Consider the following 22,156-nt stretch of genomic DNA (forward strand, 5'->3'; position numbering starts at 1 on the left):
TTTAACAAGAATGTCTGGGGGGGGGGGGGTGAAACAAAGGGAAATAGGTTACCTTGCATAATGACTTAGCCACTCCCAGTCTCTATTCAAGCCTAAGTTAATTGTATCCAATTTGCAAATGAATTCCAATTCAACAGTCTCTTGCTGGAGTCTGGTTTTGAAGTTTTTTTGTTGTAACAGTACTACCTACTGATGATCAGTCCCAAGGCACTAAGGCTAGGGTAATGGCTTTAATGTAACCATACTTCAGTGAAGAATGATATTTAAAAAATATTTTTCCATTAACTACAACATTCTACATAATTAATCTACGTTTATTAAGGCTTTCTTTTCTCAGTTGCATGATTTATATATTTAGTTTAATTCATAGCTCTGTTACAGGAAGTTAATTGTAATACATTATTGTACTCTCAACTCTCAAAAGTGTACAGGCTGTTATTTGACTTACATCAGAGGGCAAAAGGAAAGAAATTTAATACAATAATTTTAAAAGCAGATTTAGAATTATGTTCTCAAGATTTCAAATTAGTTATCTAATTTTTAGTTATCAATAATGGCCACCAGCATATGAGTTTGGGATATTTCATGTTAAACTGAAACCCAGTAACACTGAGTAATTTTACAATAATCAGATGCTTAAAAAATAAAAAGGTGAAAAAAAAACCCCTCAGAAAATGGCAAAGTTCCTTTAGAGGGACTTTTGATGGAATTCACATCTTGTTCACACTGTCTGCTGTAAGTTAACACACACCCTGCATCATTTCTTGCTCACTATCTTCATATTTTTGATTACTTGTATCATCAGAGTGCCTAATTCCCTTACTGGTTGTTCACAGCTACTGTATCCTAAGTGGCTTTTTAATGTGGTTATTGTTTTTAACTGATTACTTTTGATCTTGTATGAGAACAAGTAAATAGACACATCTTTCTCAATACTTTTCATTATTGGTTATACTTTTGTCATAACAAAAACCAGAATCCCTAAATATGTAGCACACACACAAAAGTAGTAACAAAGCTGCTATTTTATTGTTGAGATTACAAATTTGGTTGATAAAGATAACTGTACTGACATAATATACCTGGACTTCTGTAAAGCATTCGACACATGATATCCTGATAAAAATGAACACGATACAAAAATCAGTTTAGCTTATATAAAATAGATTAAGACCTAGTTAACTGATAGATTGAAAAAAGTAACTGTAATGAGGAATCATCATCCAATGGGGAGTTTCCAATGGGGTTCTGCAGTGATCTGTCTCAGCCCAATACTGAGAAAATATAAAATTATTGCTGGTTAATTTTGCAGATGACACAAAAACCAGTGGACTGGTGATGATGGAAATAGATCAGTTATACGGACTGAGCTGGCCTGCTTGGTGAGGTGGGATCACTTGAACAACATGCATTTGAATACAGACAATGTAACATCACACCTTTAGAAACAAGAATATAGGTCACATTTATAAGATGAGGGACTGCATCCTAGAAAGCAGAGACTCTGAAAAGGACTTGGGGTAATTGTAGATAACCAACTGAATATGAGCTCCTAGTGCGATGCTGTAGTTAACTAAAGACAGTGAATGCAATCCTTGGAGGTATAAGCACAGGAATATCTGGTAGGAGTAGAAGGTGGTATGTACCCCAGTATACAGCATTAGTGAGACCACTACTGGAAAATTGTGTCGAACTCTTGTGTCTGCACTTAAAAAAAAAATGTGAAAAATTGGAAAGGTTTTTAACAGTGAGGATAATTAACCATTGGAACTGCTTACCCCAGGATGGGCTGGATTCTCTATAACTTGCAGCAGAAGTCAACACTGGATATCTTTCTCTAAATATTATAGAGCTATAACCAGAACAGAAGTTATGAGCTTGATGCAAAAATTAGTGGGTGAAGTTCTGCAGACTGTGTTCTCCATGAGTTCAGATTAGATGATCATAAGAGCCCCTTTTGGCCTTAAAATCTATAAATCTACTCTGAAATAAATCTATGATGATGTGCAAAGTGCACTGTGCAGAGTTTAGTGCACTGTATCAAGCAACAAATATCTTAATGAGATACTAGTATTAAATTTGGGGTTAGAGTAGAGAGGATTTCAGAAGAACAAACAACAAAAGGATTATTTTTAAAAGCAAGTATAGCAAGGGTTAACCAAATAAGCACATGCTTATAGGTCAAGAGACCACAACTTTCTTGAGACTGGCATTTACAGTATAATGTATGTTTCATACATAACATATATGGCAATGATGTGTCTCCCTCGAAAATTATGTTATTAGGCTAATTCAACAAATGGACAGAGAAGAATCATTCATACAGCACACAAACTTTAGTGGCTGTGCCAAGTTATCTATGGTGACATTAAAGGGATTGTTAGCAACCACTGGAAATCTATAAATACATTCAGTACACAGAGCCCCCGTTAGACAACTCGTGATGTGCAGCACTTCTAAACTATGTTGCAACCCTCTAATATTCCACTGTGTATTCAGCACACCACATAAGCCAAGGAATAACCTTTTGGTACAGACAGAAGGGTAAATACAAGTAATTCTGCAATGATCTTTTCCCTCTACTACAATTTGTTTAGTTTAGAGCACACATCTTGATCCACAGTTGAAACTTAGTATCAGTTTCAAATGCCAATTTACAAGTGGCAAGAAAAGTACAAATTACTGTTAGTATCTCTAGCTTCCCAGAAGGGTTATTTTTGTTATTTTCTTTGTTATTTCTTTGTTATTTTTATTATTTGCCAAAGTAATGGTGAGTAGAAACACTGCCTTAATCATGGTAAATATCTGATCTCCACTGTACACAGAGACCAAAATGGAGCCAAAAAGCTGAGAGGTTCTAATGACCAGATAACTTTCTTATTGCTCAGCTTTCAACTACCCTTTATAAAAAATATCACTGCAGGCTGCTGCTGAACCTGATAATCTCACACAGAAAAACTGAAATGGGGTTAGGCAGGTACTTTGTATCCAATTAAATTAATTGTATTAACAGTTTTTCTTCTACTGCACCTAGGGCGCAACAGAAAAATAATGGCAAATCGACTATGCTAACAAAAACATTTTATTGAACATATCTTACTAGTGAGATGGCTTCACTATGTTTATAGATTAGGCAACAGTGTCACAGATTCCTAATTTTTCCCTATATCCCACCATAATATCTTGGATTTGCTAACAGGGTAGATCTCCATTTCATGATCAGATTAATTTTCTTCTGGATGCTTTGTCCAAAAAATTTCAAATAGTAATAAAGGTAAGAATAAATGGAATAGTTTATTACATTCAAAAATACAAAGATTTTTAAAGCAGATGATTAGTTACAGAAATATTTTGTGAGTTTGTTACTGGTTTCTTGTTTATATATCTGTTTGATACAGTTTTAGAATGACTGTTAAGGACACCCAGGATATTAAGGGCACCATTTTGTTATTTTTATAAATCTAAATAAATAAAATCAATCAACTTAATTTCATTTAAAGCTTGAGGTTGGGCTTTATTCATGATGGCCTCTCTTAAAATTGTCTAAAACCTTCCACCACCAAAACCACTCTTAACAGAAAGAATGAAAGATTAGTTTCAGAGTAGCAGCCGTGTTAGTCTCTTGTTCACATTCTGACCTATTCATGATGACGACAGCACCTCCTTTGTGTTGTAAATGGCTTGTCAAGTTTTTGTAAAGTCCAGCCATGAGGAAGTTTATGGAGACAAGGTCCATTTACAACGCACTCTTTGCTTCTCCACAAAAAAAAAGTACACTAAACTCTCTAAACTACTACATGCCACAAGGGGCCACAACAGTGGTTCCCTTAACCCACCCAGCAATATTGTTAATCTATCCAACTATACTCTTAGCCCAGCAGAAGAATCTGTCCTATCTTGGGGCCTCTCCTTCTGCCCCTCCACCCCCACGAACATGATACAGTTCTGTGGTGACCTAGAATCCTATTTTCGACTTCTCCAACTCAAGGAATATTTGCAGCACACCTCTGAACAACATACTAACCCACAGAGACCTTCCTACCAAGACTACAAAAAGAAGGATTCTGGGTGGACTCCTCCTGAAGGTCGAAACAACAGACTGATCTTCTACATAGAGTGCTTCCGCCGACGTGCACAGGCTGAAATTGTGGAAAAGCAGCATCACTACCCCCTAACCTCAGCCGTGCAGAACACAATGCAATCCACAGCCTCAGAAACAACTCTGACATCATAATCAAAAAGGTTGACAAAGGAAGTGCTGTCGTCATCATGAATAGGTGGGAATATGAACAAGAGGCTGCTAGGCAGCTTTCCAACACCACTTTCTACAAGCCATTACCCTCTGATCCCACTGAGGGTTACCAAAAGAAACTACCCCATTTGCTCAAGAAACTCCCTGAAAAAGCACAAGAATAAATCCGCACAGACACACCCCTGGAACTCTGACCTGGGGTATTCTATCTGCTACCCAAGATCCATAAACCTGGAAATCCTGGGCGCCCCATCATCTCAGGCATTGGCACCCTGACAGCAGGATTGTCTGGCTATGTAGACTACCTCCTCAGGCCCTACGCTACCAGCACTCCCAGCTATCTTCGAGACACCACTGACTTCCTGAGGAAACTACAGTCCATTGGGGATCTTACTGAAAACACCATCCTGGCCACCATGGATGTAGAAGCCCTCTACACCAACATTCCACACAAAGATGGACTACAAGCCATCAGGAACACTATCCCCGATAATGTCATGGCAAACCTGGTGGCTGAACTTTGTGACTTTGTCCTCACCCATAACTATTTTACATTTGGGGACAATGTAGACCTTCAGATCAGCAGCACTGCTATGGGTACTCGCATGGCCCCACAGTATGCCAACATTTTTATGGCTGACTTAGAACAACGCTTACTCAGCTCTCGTCCCCTAATGTCCCTACTCTACTTGCGCTACATTGATGACATCTTCATCATCTGGACCCATGGAAAAGAAGCCCTTGAGGAATTCCACCATGATTTCAACAATTTCCATCCCACCATCAACCTCAGCCTGGTCCAGTCCACACAAGAGATCCACTTCCTGGACACTACAGTGCTAATAAGCGATGGTCACATAAACACTACCCTATACCGGAAACCTACTGACTGCTATTCCTACCTACATGCCTCCAGCTTTCATCCAGACCACACCACATGATCCATTGTCTACAGCCAAGCTCTATGATACAACCGCATTTGCTCCAATCCCTCAGACAGAGACAAATACCAACAAGATCGCTATCAAGCATTCTTACAACTACAATACCCACTTGCTGAAGTGAAGAAACAGATTGACAGAGCTAGAAGAGTTCCCAGAAGTCACCTACAACAGGACAGGCCCAACAAAGAAAATAACAGAATGCCACTAGCATTCACCTTCAGCCCCCAAATAAAACCTCTCCAACACATCATCAAGGATCTACAACTTATCCTGAAGGACGACCCATCACTCTCACAAATCTTGGGAGACAGGCCAGTCCTTGCTTACAGACAGCCCCCCAACCTGAAGCAAATACTCACCAGCAACCACACACCACACAACAGAACCACTAACCCAGGAACCTATCCTTGCAACAAAGCCCGTTGCCAACTGTGTCCACATATCTATTCAGGGGACACCGTCATAGGGCCTAATCACATCAGCCACACTATCAGAGGCTCGTTCACCTGCACATCTACCAATGTGATATATGCCATCATGTGCCAGCAATGCCCCTCTGCCATGTACATTGGTCAGACTGGACAGTCTCTACGTAAAAGAATAAATGGACACAAATCAGATGTCAAGAATTATAACATTCAAAAACCACTTGGAGAACACTTCAATTTCTTTGATCACTCGATTACAGACCTAAAAGTGGCAATTCTTCAACAAAAAAACTTCAAAAACAGGCTCCAACGAGAGACTGCTGAATTGGAATTAATTTGCAAACTGGATACAATTAACTTAGGCTTGAATAGAGACTGGGAGTGGATGGGTCATTACACAAAGTAAAACTATTTCCCCATGTTTATTCCCCCCTTCCACCCGTCACTGCTCCTCAGACGTTTTTGTCAACTGCGGAAAATGGCCCACCTTGATTATCACTAAAAAAGGTTTCCTCTCCCCCTCCCCCACACTCTCCTGCTGGTAATAGCTCACCTTAAGTGATCACTCTTGTTACAGTGTGTATAGTAACACCCATTGTTTCATGTTCTCTATGTATATAAATCTCCCCACTGTATTTTCCACTGAATGCATCTGATGAAGTGAGCTGTAGCTCACAAAAGCTTATGCTCAAATAAATTTGTTAGGGTATATCTACACTACGAAATTAGGTTGAATTTATAGAAGTCGGTCTTTTAGAAATCGTTTTTATATATTCAAGTGTGTGTCCCCCTACAGAAAATGCTCTAAGTGCATTAAGTGCATTAACTCGGCGAAGTGCTTCCACAGTACCAAGGCAAGTGTCGACTTCCGCAGTATTGCACTGTGGGTAGCTATCCCACAGTTCCTGCAGTCTCCAGAAATGAGATTCAAAAGTTCGCGGTTCTTTTCCTGTCTACCTGGCCAGTGCATCTGAGTTGAGAGTGCTGTCCAGAGTGGTCACAATGGAGCACTCTGGGATAGCTCCCGGAGGCCAATACCATCTAATTGTGTCCACAGTACCCCAAATTCGACCTGGCAAGCACTAATCCACTTGTCAGGGGTGGAGTAAGGAAATTGATTTTAAGAGTCCTTTAAGTCGAAAAAAAGGGCTTCATCGTGTGGACGGGTGCAGGTTTACATCGATTTAACGCTGTTAAATTTGACCTAAAGTCCTAGTGTAGACCAGGGCTTAGTCTCTAATGATAGATTAGGTGCTCATCTGGTGAATTATAGTAACTGATTGTAGACAACAGGTCAGACTGCCAGAAAAAAATGTGACAGAGAAACACACAACACTTAAACTCTTTCTCCTCATCATCCAACACTGATTCATTGTCCTGAGTTAGCCCTGGGACATTAAGCTTTCTTCTTTAACTGGCATGTTCATTTGGGAGCACGCTACCACCAAACTAGCTTTAGCAGTCAGCCTTTCTGTTAAATATTCTTTCTGCCATTAATTTCAAAATGATATCAACATAGCCAAAATCTTCAACATTAGGAACTAAAGTCAATGATCAGCCAAAGTAATTTTTAAATACAGTCTCATGTAAGTCAGTGATAGTCAAAATAGGCGGAGTCAAGGTAACTAAACAGCCCCACATCACAGTAAGATATGGTGGAACACCTGTTCAGTCTAAATGCAGTTGGATTTCATGGGACCATGTTTTTTTGCTCATATTGAGGACCTGAAAAGTTTATCTGACACCTAAGAATCCAAGAACTAATCCAGTTTATCAGAATGAAGTATACCTGCATTGGCACAGCCTTCCTGCAATTTGAAGGAATAAAAGCAGTCACTCACATTAAGATCATACCTACAGCTTATGGGCACGGAAAAGAGTGAAAGCATTTAAAAAGCTCGATATTAGAGGTTGACAGAGGTTCTCTTGCTGTGGAAGTTGGGAGTGGAGGGGAGAGAGAGAGGAGTCAGAAAGAGAAAATGAGAAAAGAGGGAAGAGGCAAAGGAGTTCATTTCTGCAGGAATTTAGAACAATATACCTCACTACTTTCTGGTCCAAATTTAAAACTTACCTCTTCAGTCTTGCTTTCCCACTAAGAAGAGCAAGCAAGCCAGTAAGTTAGCATGCATGCACACACGTGCACACACCCACACAATGTTATATACATATACATACACACATGTACACATTTAAAAAAGGAAAATACATATGCAACTAGTCTCTCTAGTAGGGAGGAAAAGAAGGGAAACCTCACATGACAGCACTAGTATCCCTGTTTATTCTTCACCCTGGAAAGTGCTCAAATACCATGAAAATAGCCATGACACAAAAGTCTCAGTAGAATCTACTTGAATGAGAAGAGGAAGAAAAAGATCCCTGGGGAAGAGAGAGAAAACCTGGAGCTCTTCATTGGTCCTGTCTTGTTTAGTGTTTGAGCCCCAGATGGCCCAAGGCTCCCCTGCTGGTCTAGGTCTGGTTTTCAACGACAGGTCTACTCCACATTTTTGCATTCCAATGCTAGCTCTTTAGACTGTGACAGTTTGTACCTTTATATTTGCCCCATTTACAGGATTATGGTAAACCTTGTACAAAGTATGCCTTGTGAGGTGCCATTTGAAAACTCATGATTTGCTGATCATTATTGTCCTGGTAAAATATGTGTGGCAATATTGCATATAAATTATAATATCCTACTGTCTGATATTACTGGGACATGCTCCAACACGTTGTGGAGGGCAGCCACAAACCAGTTCCCCAGAGACAAAAGGTTAGCCAATGCCTCAGCCAGGAGCCAACAAAATCAAATGGACCATCACTTAATCAAGTGGCCGCTCTTTGGCAGAAGAGAGGGTGGGGGCAAAAATCTACATCTTGAACAAAGAAACAGCTGGAGGTTTCCATCCACAGACTTTCTGCCTCTCGACCATCAGCTGGAGATTATTCTTGCACAAGAGAAAGGGTTATAAGAGGAAAGAAATACACCTCGAATTATCTCTCCCTTTCTCTCTATCAATGACACCAAAAACACTTGAAGAAAGGAAGCAGCTTCAAATTCCCTTAGCTTGTTAAGTTAGGTATTAGTTGAGTTTTACTTTTTATTTCTTTGTTACCAATTCTAATTTTTATGCCTCGTCGCTTGTGATCACTTAAAACCTATCTTTCCAGAATTAATAAATTTGTTTTATCTAAACCAGTGTGTTTGGATTGTGCTTGTGAAACTCCATGTGGGATAACAGGATTTGTGCATATTATTTTCTGTTAATAAAATGATGGACTTTATATGAGCCTGTGTTGTCCAGGTGGGAGCTGGGCAGTACAAGATGCACATTTCTGGGGGGAAATTTGGGACTGGTATTTGCTCATGTTCCCCTGCAGTGTAATTTATGAGTGGCTGGCTATACCACTCATACAGTATAACTGGGAGTGATTTAAATGCTGGAGGCTTTGCGTGAGCAGACCAGGAATGGTTGCTCTCACAGCGAATCACCTCAGATTGGAGAACTGCAACCAACTGGAGAATTGAGGGGACACAGCTGTCCAGACACAGTTAAAGGTTTCCTCTGTTATTGCCACTGCTTGCATTTGGGCATGAGGACAACAAGCGTACACTTAAGCCTGATCATCCTCTCATTACATCTTTTTACACTGATGTAATTCTACAAAAGTCAAAGTGGAGTTACCTCTGACTGACACCAATTTAAACTGAGTAAAAAAATCATTAAAAACAGTGAGATACCATAGGGCTTTGCAGAACTGAAGGTGGAACCAAACACACACTTTTGGAACAAGATCCCACAATGAATCACTGTAATGGGAAACTGAATGTGCATCAAGGGAGTTCAAACATAGGTAGGAAGCAAATCTTTAATTGCATTGTTTACAATAAATGTTAAGTGTCCAAGAAAACAGAGAGAACATCTCTCATATATAAAATCTTTGAATCCCACTGAATACTGTAAAAAAACTGTACAAGAACTGTTTGACATTATGTAAGTTTTATCTTACAACCTTGCCAAGGTTAGCAAGACCTTTGGTAATCTGCTAATTGCCAGCAGAGGCAGATTTAGAATCCACACCTGACTTCTTATTTTAAAATAAATGATCTAAGTTTTGCCTCAGTAAATTCATTCAGGCCAACTCTCTCTTTCCATGCTAATCTCTATTGGAGCTGAATACAGCCTAGTTCATACTGAACTGGTTTACCAATCACAAGCCAAGAAAACAGGTAGCAGTAATTCATTTTATTTACGTTTCAGTATACAAAAATGCACATAACCAATTTCAAACACATGTAGTTTTTGTTTAACATGGTACTGTACTGTGCTTTGTCCCTGCTGCTGCCTTACTGAATACTTCCCCATTCTGAATGAGGTGTGTGGTTGACCAGTCAGTTCGTAATTCTGGTGTTCATAATTTACTGTATTTAAAGTGCCTAAGAGACAGATAGGTACCTAAGTTTAATTGATTTCAGTGGGAGTTAGGCATCTATATACTTTTGAAAATCCCAGTGGGCACCTAACTGCATTTTTAGGCACGTACAGATCTTTAAAAATCTGGTCCCTAGGAACATTTGAAAATTTTATCCTCATGATCTCCTCTTTGCTCCCAATCCAGAACATCTCGCCTTAGGCCAATGGATATTTTCTAGCTGCCGCTTTGCCTGTGTACATGTAGGGTGTTCTGTACAACTGACATGCAGAAACTTCATGGGGCTGGAAGAATACTCAGAACAGTTGGTATATAGGGAGCTCTGGGGAGCTAGAGCATTATCAGTGCAGAGGGATTGCTCAGAAATTTTAACAGCAAGCCTCTACCTAAAGCTGTACTAAGCATTGCAAATCAGAGCTGTCAGAATTTTGCTTGCCAAATCCTCTTGCATTTTCAAGTAGGCAGGAAAAGGCATCTCCTTGGCCCAGGACCATTAACTTTTCAAGTTTCAACTCCTTGCTCCAAAGCACGGAGACACGAGAGCTCTTTAAAGAAATGGTTAGACCCAAAACAAGTTGCATGAACAGATGAACTTAAGAAATAAAAATTTTATTTCATGCACAAGTTAGTAGGAAGGAACAAAAATAGTATATACAGTACAGTAACATATATGAATAAAAATGTTTAGATAGTGTCTTGCAAACATTTTTTCATAACATAATCAGCTCTTTTAGAAAACAGGTATTAAATTCCTTCAAAATGTATTTTAGGAAAATATTTTAAAAGATTTGCAATAAAATGCAATATTGGAAACATTTATGGATGAAAAGTCAGCTATGTGGAAAGTCAGCTACTGCCAGGATTAAACTGTTTTCCTAAATTTGTAATCTCTTACATCCTCTGGGCCAAGAAGGCTGGGGGACATTACACTCATAGACTTTAAGGCCAGAAGGGACCATTATGATCATCTAGTCTGACCCCCTGCACATTGCAGGTCACAGAATCATACCCATCCACTCCTATAATAGACCCATAACCTCTGGCGGAGTTACTGAAGTCCTCAAATCATGACTTGAAGACTTCACATAGTGTAGGAAGCACACGGCACTGGCATTACAAGAAAAAGAGAAACAGCACCTCCAGTTAGAAAGTGGAATTGTTGGGACCTGAAGATAGTCCTGCCCAACACTTTTAACTAGAAGGATGTTGGCCTTGACCACGAGAGGCAGGGATGGGGAGGGAAGCTAGGGGAAAAAATGGTTCTTGCGTGGACATTTCAAAATCACATATTATCCAAGCCAGTATGATCACATTACTTAAATAAAGGATACAAGTGAGAGGTTTTACCACTAAATACAGGAAGTTTCACTAATTCCCTCATTTTTAGAATTCTGTATCAGTTTAAAAACAGTTTTCTATTTTTGTTCTCTAACTTGTTTGCCATCAAGTGGCATAAATTATAGGAAAAAAACTACTGGAACACCAGTATTAGGAATACAGAAATTTGTGATCTGTCTAGTTATTCTAAACTTAACCTTTAATCTTTGGTCTACCAGAGACCTTCAGATTTATAATAAAAAGAAATAACTATTTTTTTTCAATTTCAGGTGTATAGAACATTAACTATAAAATCTTCCATTTATATAAGCAACTGAAAGGAACCAGGGTATTATTTAATCATTGTATGACATTATGCTATCTATTTTTCAGAATATTTAGAATGTGATGATAGAACACAGTAAACATTATGAAAAAGAACATTCTTCCAAAAGAAACATTTTGGGACAGTACTTGTAAACCAACGAAGAAACAAATGCATGTCACTTTCATGCCAAGTTTAACATTTGGGACATTCATAGCATACTTGAATGTCTTAAAAACAAAATACACATTGACATACTGTCCAAAAGATGTTCAGATGTCACGTTTCCAAAAAGATATCACTGATTGCACTCATTGTCTGCTAAAACAATGTCACAGACACTCAATTTTTTTTATGACATACATTTTTCCTCAGTAAGATTATAAACATTATGGTCCAACCAAAGAAGATCAACTGTCTGAAGCCCAATGAAGTTTAAGTTGGTAGTGTTACTTTGACTCAGGAAATATCAGTGAATGTTTTTCATTCATAGTCATTTTGTGAAGTTTCTGCTTGTGATGTTTTCAGTCAGATCTATTTTCCAGAGTTGGGTCTTTACCATATTTATAAACATTGGGCCTCCAATATTTTAAAGTGTATTGTTCAGTGTACAATGCCTGGGCCCACATCAAGCATTTATGCATATGCACACCTTTATGTACAACCAAGTACACATGCATTTTTTGAAATGAATGTTTCAGATGTCATTGAATAAAGTTAGTGAGATTGTACTCTACCTCATTAAGTAGAATTTGTGCAAAGAAAAAAAATCTAAAATTGAACTTATTGGTTTTGTTGCTTTGTTTTACTTGTCACGAGGGTGGGGGCAGTTCCTCTTTCAAAGTATAAGAACACTGTAAAATTTTAACATTTATCTTTGACATTGGTCCCATTTGGGAACTTAACATGAAGGATGCCATTTCTGGGCCCTCTTCAGCAATTGTCAGTGAAAATTCTAACTGAATAGTTGCTATAGAGCACGGTTGAAGTCAGCTGAAGTTTTGCCTAAGTAAAGAGTGCTGATCAATTCTCCATGTATTCTTATTATTTGTATTATAGTGGCATCTAGAAGCCCTATTCAGAGATAAGGGGCTCGTTGTGCTAGGAATTGAACAACAAAAATGTGTTTTTATTAAACCACCCATGGCTTGGCTATCGTATTAAAGTTACACAAAACAACAAATGGAGTTTTGAGAGTGAATTTTGAAAAATTAAATGATGAAGAATGCAAAGAAAATGATGAATGCATAGGAAGAAAATCTAAGGGGAAAAGAAGTTCAGGAGAGCTGGCAGTTCCTCAAGAAGACAATATTAAAGGCACAACAGAAAACTATTCCAATACAAAGGAAAGATTGGAAGAATAGTGAGAAGCCAATATGACTCCATCTGGAGCTCTTTAATGACATGAAATTATACAAAATGTGGAAATATGGTCAAATTCATGAGGAGTACATAAGAGCAGCACAGGTATGTTCAATAATATTTAGATAAGTTGGATGTATTCAAATCAGCAGGGCCTGATGAAATTCATCCTAGGGTACTTAAGAAACTAGCTGAAGCAACCTCGGAGCCATTGGCAATTATCTTGGAGACTTCCTGGAGGATAGGAGAGGACCCAGAAGACTGGAGAAGGGCAAACATAGTATTTATCTTTAAAAAGGGAACAAGGAGGACCCGGGGAATAATAGACCAGTCAGCCTAACGATAGTACTCTGAAACATACTTGAGCAAATTATTAAACAATCAATTTATAAGCACCTGGAAGATAATAGGGTTATAAGGAATAGTCAGCATGGATTTGTCAAGAACGAATCGTGCCAGACCAACTTATTTTCCTTCTTTGGTAAGATTACTGACCTTGTAGAAAGGGGAAGCAGTAAATGCGATATACCTGGATTTCAGTAAGGTTTTTGAGACAGTTCCACTTGACACTCTCATAAGCAAACTAGGGAAATTTCTAGATGAAATTACTATGAGGTGGGGGCACAACTGGTTGAAAGATGGTACTCAAAGAGTAGTTATCTATGGTTTTCTGTCAAACTGGGAGGGCGTATTAAATGGGTCCCACAAGGGTCATCCGTGGATCCAGTACTATTCAATATTGTCATTTATGACTTGCATAATAGAGTAAAGAGAATGCTTAAAAAAATCTGCAGATGACACTAAGCTGGGAGGGGTTGCAAGCACTTTGAAGGATAGGTTTAAAATTCACAATGATCTTGACAAACTGGAGAATTAGTCTGAATCCAACAAGATGAAATTCAATAAAAACAAGTACAAAGTACTTCATTTAGGAAAAAAAAAACCCCAAATCACAACTACAAAATGGGGAATAAGTGTCTAAGTGGTAGTACTACTGAAAAGGATCAGGTGTTATAATGGATCCCAAACTGAATATGGGTCATCAATGTGCTGCTGCTGCTAAAAAAACACTAATATGATTCTGGGGCGTATCAACAAGAGAGTGTCACATGTAAGACACAAGAGGTAGTTGTCCTACTCTCCTCAGCACTGGTAAGCCCAAGTTGGAGGGCTGTGTCCAATCCTGGGCACCACAATTTAGGAAAGATGTGGACAAATTGGAAAAAGTCCAGAGGAGAGCAACAACAATGATAAAAGGTTTAGAAAACCTTACCTATCAGGAAAGATTTAAAAAACCGGGAATATTTAGTCTTAAGAAAAGGAGACTGAAGGGGGACCTGATAACAGTCTTCCAGTATGTTAAGGGCTGTTAGAGGACGATGATCAATTGTTCTCCGTGTACACTGAAGATAAGACAAGCCGTAATGGGCTTAATCTGAAGCAAAAGAGATTTAGGCTAGATATTAAAACTTTCTAACGATAAGGGCAGGTAAGCTCTCAAATAGGCTTCCAAGTGAGGTTGTGGAGTCCACATCATTGGAAGCTTTTAAAAACAAGCTGAACAACACATGTTAGGGATCATCTAGGTTTACTTGGTCCTGCTACAGTGCAGGTATCTGGACTTGATGACTTGTTGAGGTCCCTTCCAGCCCAACATTTCTATGAATCTTCTGAATACTGCTCTCAGGGTTTATCAACATTTCCAGTGGCAGGGGAAAGAATGAGCTGAGTATTTTTTTTTCCTCATAGACTCATAGACTTCAAGGTCAGAAAGGACCATCGTGATCATCTAGTCTGACCTCCTGCACATTGCAGGCCACAGAACCTCACCCATTCCTGAAAAAGACCCCTAACCTCTGACTTAGTTACTGAACTCTTCAAATCATTGTTTAAAGTCTTCAAGTTATAAAGAATTCACCATTTACACTACTTTAAGCCTCCAAGTGACCTGTGCCCCGTGCTGCAGAAGAAGGTGAAAAAACCCCAGGGTCTCTGCCAATCTGACCCAGGGAAAAATTCCTTCCCAACTCCCAAAATGGCAATCAGACCCTGAGCATGTGGGCAAGACCCACCAGGCAGATACCTGGGAAAGAATTCTCTGTAATAACTCAGAGGCTTCCCCATCTATTGTCCCGTCTTACGCCTGTTAGTTTGAACATGGAATACTCAACAATAAAGGGAGAAATTACCCTTGTGCGTTGGATGGTCAAAGGGAAACAAACTTCTGGCAGCGGTTAGAAACTACAGTAACTCCTCACTTAAAGTTGTCCTGGTTAACATTGTTTCGTTGCTGGTCAATTAGGAAACATGCTCGTTTAAAGTTGCACAATGCTCCCTTATAACGTTGTTTGGCAGCCGCCTGCTTTGTCCACTGCTTGCAGAAAGAGCAGCTGGTGGGGGCTTGGAATCAGGGTAGACTGACAGCCCCACATCAGCTCCCCGCTCCCCTAAGTTCCCTGTGCGGCCGCTGCCCAGCAGGATATCAATTGCCAGCAGTTCAGCTGTCCCTCCCCCCACTGCCATTGCTGCTCCCGGAAGCCTCCTGCTTGCTATGCGGGGGGGAAAGAAGGGGGCTAATGTCAGGGTGACCCCCTCTCCCCCTCGCTTACCCCATTTCCATAGAGCAGGGGGACAAGACAGGACTCAGGTCAGGTTATTCAGTCTGGAAGTAGAATGGAAGGCGCAGTGCTGGCAGCAGGGGCTATCTCAACTTCCTGATCTACTTAAAAAGGCAAAAGTACTTAGAGTGGAGTCAGTGTACTTAAAGGGGCAATGCGCGTCTCTCTATAATCCTAATCCTAACTATACAAATACAATGATGGGGTCTAAATTAGCTTTTACCACTCAAGAAAGAGATCTTGGAGTCCTTGTGGATAGTTCTCTGAAATCATCCACTCAATGTGCAGTGACAGCCAAAAAAGTGAACAGAATGTTGGGAATCACCCAGAAAGGGATAGATAAGACAGAAAATATCATATTACTTCTATATAAATCCATGGTATGCCCACACATGGAATACTGCGTGCAGATGTAGTCGCCCCATCTCAAAAAAGATATACTGGAATTGGAAAAGGTTCAGAAAAGGGCAACAAAAATTATTAGGGGTCTTGAACGGCTTCCGTATGAGGAGAGATTAAGAAGACTGGGACTTTTCAGCTTGGAAAAGAGGCGACTAATGGGGAGATATGATAGAGGTCTATAAAATCAGAGAAAGTAAATAAGGAAGTGTTATTTACTTTTTCTCATAATACAAGAACAAGGGGCCAACAAATGAAATTAATAGGTAGCAGGTTTAAAACAAACATAAGGAAGTATTTTTTCACCCAATGCACTGTCAACCCCTGGAACTCCTTGCCAGAGGGTGTTGTGAAGACCAGTACTATAACGGGGTTCAAAAGGGAGCTAGATAGATTCATGAAAGATAGCCACTGATGGACCTATTAGCCATGATGGGCAGGGATGGTATCCCTAGCCTCTGTTTGCCAGGAGCTGGGATTGGGTGACAGGGCATGGATCACTTGATGATAACCTGTCTGTTCATTCCCTTTGAGGAACCTGACATTGACCACCGTCAGAGGACAAGATACTGCGTTTGATGGACCTTTGGTCTGACCCAGTATGGCCATTTTTATGTTCTCATGTTCTGTCTCACATACACAGAGTGTGTGTTTCTGTCTGCCATGCTGTCTCCCCTCCCCTGTAGAGTGTGAGGCTACATTAATAACAATGTGTTAATCCTTGAGGGCTCAGCTGTTCTAGTTCATCATTTAGCAGTAAGGCATTCCCTGGGAAATATCCCACCCTCTCTGACTTCATCACCTCAACCAAGTTTCACAATCATCATTGCTGTGTAAAGTATTAAATTGTTTGTTTAAAACTTATACTGTGTGTTTTGTCTGGTGAAAAAAATTTCTCTGGAACCTAACCCCCCTATTTACATCAATTCTTACGGGAAAATTGGATTCGCTTAACATTGTTTCGCTTAAAGTCGCATTTTTCAGGAACAGAACTACAACATTAAGTGAGGAGTTACTGTAATGGAATTCAGAAAGGGTTTTTAAGGAGTTGGGTTTGAGGGGGAATCTGGGGCATTTTAATACTTTTTTTTAAATCTGGTGCTAAGGTTGCTTTTGTAGCTTGCTATGGGAATTCTTATTTCAGCACCCAACTGCAACAGTACGCAAGGAGCTCTAACTTCTAGAAATGGATGGTAAGAAGAAACTGAGGGAGGTACAAGGTGGCTTTATCCTTTATACCTCCTGCTGGGCACAAGGATACATGCTCCATCCCAACAGGTATGAGTAGAGAAAACTCTCCAGTCTGAATGCCCGGGGCACTCAAACATCTAAGTGGAATAGACATGTGCAATCATTTGCAGAATATGTATATTCAACTAACTAAATAAGCTGATGGATATATGATACCTATAAGTGGCCATGTAATTTAAAATGCAATCTACATTTTATATGCTTTATATTGAATACATTTCGTCATACACAATGTCGCACTGAGAAACAAGGCTGAATGTGGACAGTGGGAGCTTACTTCACAAGGTTAAATTCAAGGTTCTCAGTTAATTTATCTCAGTATCTAGATGCTCAGTATCTAGATTGTCTATTTTAGAGCCATTGAAAGGCTCACAAGAGAAGTGTGAATTTATTTAATACTAGGATCCTACTGTGTTACAGCTGCTAGGCTTTTAAGTATAGTGTTCCGTTTCCACAGTTGAGTTTCAAGGTATTTAGAAAAAATACTTGTTACTGTTCTCTATCTCACAGGGAAACAGTGTACCATGAAACAATACAATACAATACAGATTACTGCTTTTAGTGTTTAAATAATCTTCTTATTGAATCAACATTAGGTCCATGTGGACTTGAAAACATTATTAGTTTTTTGAAGTAACTATTTCAGAAACTCAACCCTTTTTAAGTCTTTTTGTGAGTTAGAACGGTAAATACAAATCTACATTGTGCTCAAGACTAAAAATTATTGTCCAAGATTTCATTGTTTATCATTTAGGTCCCGGACACAGCAGTTCACAGACTCATTTGTTTAATGAGACATACAGCTGATGGTCAAAGCTATATTACTTAGTTACATAGTTCAATGCTTCAACGAGATTATCTTTCATTAAAGTTGTACGTGTGTTCAATTCTTGTCTAATGACCATGTAATATGGCACGTCCACTTATTATCTTTGGGCTTCATAATGAAACAGGAAGTTTGGCTATAAACAATGCAGTCACGGAACAAGCTTCACCAAAGCAAGTTCATCTGAAAAATATGCATCCTTCAGAAGATGGGCAGGAACAGTGCTCTATGGACCAAGATCCTACTACTATTTTGCATCTGTCTAATTATTAGGCAATATTAGAAATAAAGTTTTTAATTCATATGGGACCAGTTGTTTAATGAGTATTTCTTGCAAGAAGTTAATTAATTAAAAGCAGTTGTTGGAAATTGCAGCATCAATAATGACCTAGCCAGAATTAGTATAGAGATTATGAAATTCACAGTGATGATGAAGAGTACATGTTTGCAAGCTTTACTCAGCCATGAAAGCATTGCTATGGAATATTTCCTTCCATACTTTAAAAACAAACAAACGAAGAGTTGACAAGACATAAGACCTTTTTTTTTTAGTTTAATCTATGAAAATATCCGTAGATCTTCAATGAACTGTACTGAAGTAAAGTCTATCCAGTTTTTTGGCTACATTTCTACAATTCACCTCCATTAGTTTATTTGCCCGAAACTCATCTTAAAAAACTGTAGAGCTAAAGAAATAGAGTGCACCCAAGATTTCTCCTGCTATTCTTAAAATTCCAGTTGTGTCTAAAAGGTACAATATAAAATTGCTGCTATTCAGCAAACTTTTTTTTTTTTAAATTATTCAGTGAGGTTTTCAGTAGCAGTATAGAGTAATATTTCAACTCCAGGAACATGGAAATCATACTAATAGAATTTTTTTTTAAAAAAAGTTAATTGTGAAATAATAGCAGTGTTTTTTCAATTAAATCTATCTGCTCTTAAGGAACAAATAATTTTGGATCACATGTACTAGATGTGTAATTTTAGAAACACATTAGTGACAAACAATACCAAGATTTTATTTATTTGTGATTATTTACAGTGATACTATATGTTGGAAGGAAAGTTTCAGACATAACTAAATTTCATAATTATGAATTGCATTAAGTTTGTCCTTAGGTTCTTCCTACCAAGGATTCCAAATAATATGACACAATATAGACTATCTGAATTAATTTACCTTTTTTTGCCTTTTTTTGAATTGATTAAAATTGTCCAAAAATTAATAAGACATTTAAAAAGGATCACTGCCAAATAGTTAATACCTAAAAACTGATTTACCTAAAAAAATAGCATAATTTGAGGACTATCCTTTCATTTCTAAAAATCTATTTTTTTTATTAATCCATTAGTTTTGCTAATAAATGGAACTAAACAAATGAGATTAACCACAAGAAGATATATACAGTACATAGATACACAACATTTAACATTTAAAACAACATATAGGTCTACAATATTTTGTTATTCTGAGAGAGACAGCCAGCAGAGGGAGCAAAAGTTAACAAACTCCATTCATGGAGCAGAGATGACAATCACTATGCTAATACACAAACAAGGAAGTAAATGAAAAAAACACCACCATCTGTCTTACCTTGCATAAAAAAATACATGCAAAAAATAACTGCTAGACAGAAAAAGGAAAAAAAAAAAACCAGTATGGAGTAACACTTTTATTCTAATTCTTCTAAGCGATTTTTTTCAAATAGTGGAGGGTAAAAACAAATAAAAGGATCCCAAATAAGTACTCTGAGGTGTCCTTTCAATTAAACAAAAAAAACCCCCAAACCCAAATACAGACTTTTAACATACAAAAATTCCCTCATCTTAATATCAAGAATATAGGAATATTGTCTGAAATAAATTATTTAACAACACTCTATTATGAGTATTTATTGTTTTTCAAATGCCTCTTTTCTTGCTTTTTATTTTTGATTCCAAGAGATTTACCTGCAGGTTGATCTCTGCTTCATAGAAAGTTAAGCATGAACAGTAGTGCCGTTCTGAGTCTATATCGGTCAAAACCACCACAAAGAATGTAGGCTGCTTTCTTTCTCTGGACAACTGCCATCCTGCAGGCTGACAAAACTAATTAAAGAAAACAAGAAAATGCCAAAATATAGTTAAACAACAATAATACTATTTTAGAAAAGCATCACAAATAGTTTCTAACAATATAGCAGAAGTTTTCTTGAAACATTAAATATAAAAAATAAATACAAGAAATAAAAGTATCTGTGCACAACAGTATGTAATGATACTCTGCAAAACAAGAACAGAGCTACCTACCAGATCTTAAGGCCTATCATCAGCTGGTGTAGACTGTCATAGCTTCATAGATTTCAATGGAGTCATGACAATTTACACCACCTGAGAATCTGCCCCCCGCCCCTCCCAATTCAGTATTCAGGTCTTTCCAAGTGCATTGATCAAACACTGATGGCAACAGGACTTGTGCACTTGTAGGGAGAGAAAAATATCTCAGTCCAAATTCTGATGTGGACCTTACAAGAGATTTTGCATCCTAAAATTATTTCTATATTCCCTTGCAACATCTCTTAACAAAATAAATTGAGACTATAATAATATGAAAGATGAAACAGGTCTTGAAATTCTGGTAAAATACTTTTAACATTTTGCAGGTTGGTGCTTATTAATATAACTGGATAGGTGTCTCCAGCAGTTTCCCTTCCTGTTGCCTATTACAGAGCGTGAAAGTACCTTCAAGTCTGAAGATTATTCATCAAAAGAAATCCAAGCAGACTAACCAAAAAATATGACACTTGCATTACAAGGACTATTTTGGATGCCCTCAACAGGTCCAAAGTTAGTGGTACGGTGCATTTATAACAGGTTATAATTTTATAACATTGCTAAAACCGATACTCTAATTGCTACTTTGACCAGAATTTTCTCTTTTAAAGCAGTCACAGCTTATTTTCTATACAATTCCTTATCAGTCCTCTAATTAAATATGCATGAAGTAGTCACACAATTTAATCTTTTGAACTATAATGTAACATTACAAACTGAGAAATCTGAATAAATTAATTCAAACAGAATACATATTTTTTTGCTACAAGTAATTCAAATTCAAGCTGAGCTTTACTTATGCAAAATTAATTGTTAAAACTCTGACATGCAACTCATTTTTTATTTAAAGACGTACATTATCATTTGCAAAGTATTTTTCCACATTAGCTTTCTGCAACAGTGGAAAAAAACCTTTTCAAGTGACATGGCATGGAAAAAGTGAAAATGGAAGTGTTATGTACTCCTTCATATAAAACAAGAACCAGGGGTCACCCAATGAAATTAATAGGCAGCAGGTGTAAAACAAAAGGAAGTACTTCACATAATGCACAGTCAACCTGAGGAACTTGTTGCCAGGAGATGTTGTGAAGGCCAAAACTACTACTGGGTTTCAAAAAGAATTAGATAAGTTCATAGAGGATAGGTCCATCAATTGCTATTAGCCAAAATAGTTAGGGCCGCAACCCCATGCTGTTAGTGCCCCTAGTCTCTGACTGCCAGAAGCTGGGAGCGGACGAGGGGAAGGATCATTCTATGATTGCCTGTTCTGTTCATTCCCTCTGAAGCACCTGGCATTGACCACTGTTAGAAGACATGATACTGGGATAGATGGACCATTAGTCTGACCCAGTATGGCCGTTCTTATGTTCTAAACATTTACACTGAAGTATCCCATGCTGGATGCCTGTCGCAGGATGATAATTTTTTAATTTCAGCTAAAACAGTCCAAAATTTTTCAATAATGAGGTTAGGCAAAAGTACATGTTAAAAAAACTTTTATACAGATGTTTCACTGGGAAGCTTTAGCATCTCCCTGCTTCGAAGAAGGGATCTGAAATATGACAGGGGGCTGCTGTGGTTTCAGGGACAAATGTTTTGCCATCACTGTGAAAATCTGCCCAAGTTACAAGCCTCTAAAAAAATCACAGTTCATACATGCACGTGTACGTCCACAGAGCATGACTTTAAATGC

The 22,156-nt window shown here is 38.3% G+C and overlaps 1 protein-coding gene across 5 annotated transcripts in view; it reads right to left on the reverse strand.

Annotated features, from left to right (window-relative positions):
- Window positions 1–22,156, reverse strand: part of SBF2 (SET binding factor 2) — a 555,237-nt gene that overhangs the window by 285,522 nt on the left and 247,559 nt on the right. For all 5 annotated transcript variants that reach the window (XM_084630065.1, XM_084630064.1, XM_084630063.1 and 2 more), the window contains exon 3: window positions 20,101–20,238. In XM_084630065.1, the coding sequence (XP_084486191.1) occupies window positions 20,101–20,238 (138 nt within the window). The remainder of the gene's footprint in view (window positions 1–20,100; window positions 20,239–22,156) is intronic.

The sequence above is a fragment of the Lepidochelys olivacea genome, assembly GCF_965140295.1.
Source record: "Lepidochelys olivacea isolate rLepOli2 genome assembly, chromosome: 6".
NCBI classification, from domain to species: Eukaryota; Metazoa; Chordata; order Testudines; family Cheloniidae; genus Lepidochelys; species Lepidochelys olivacea.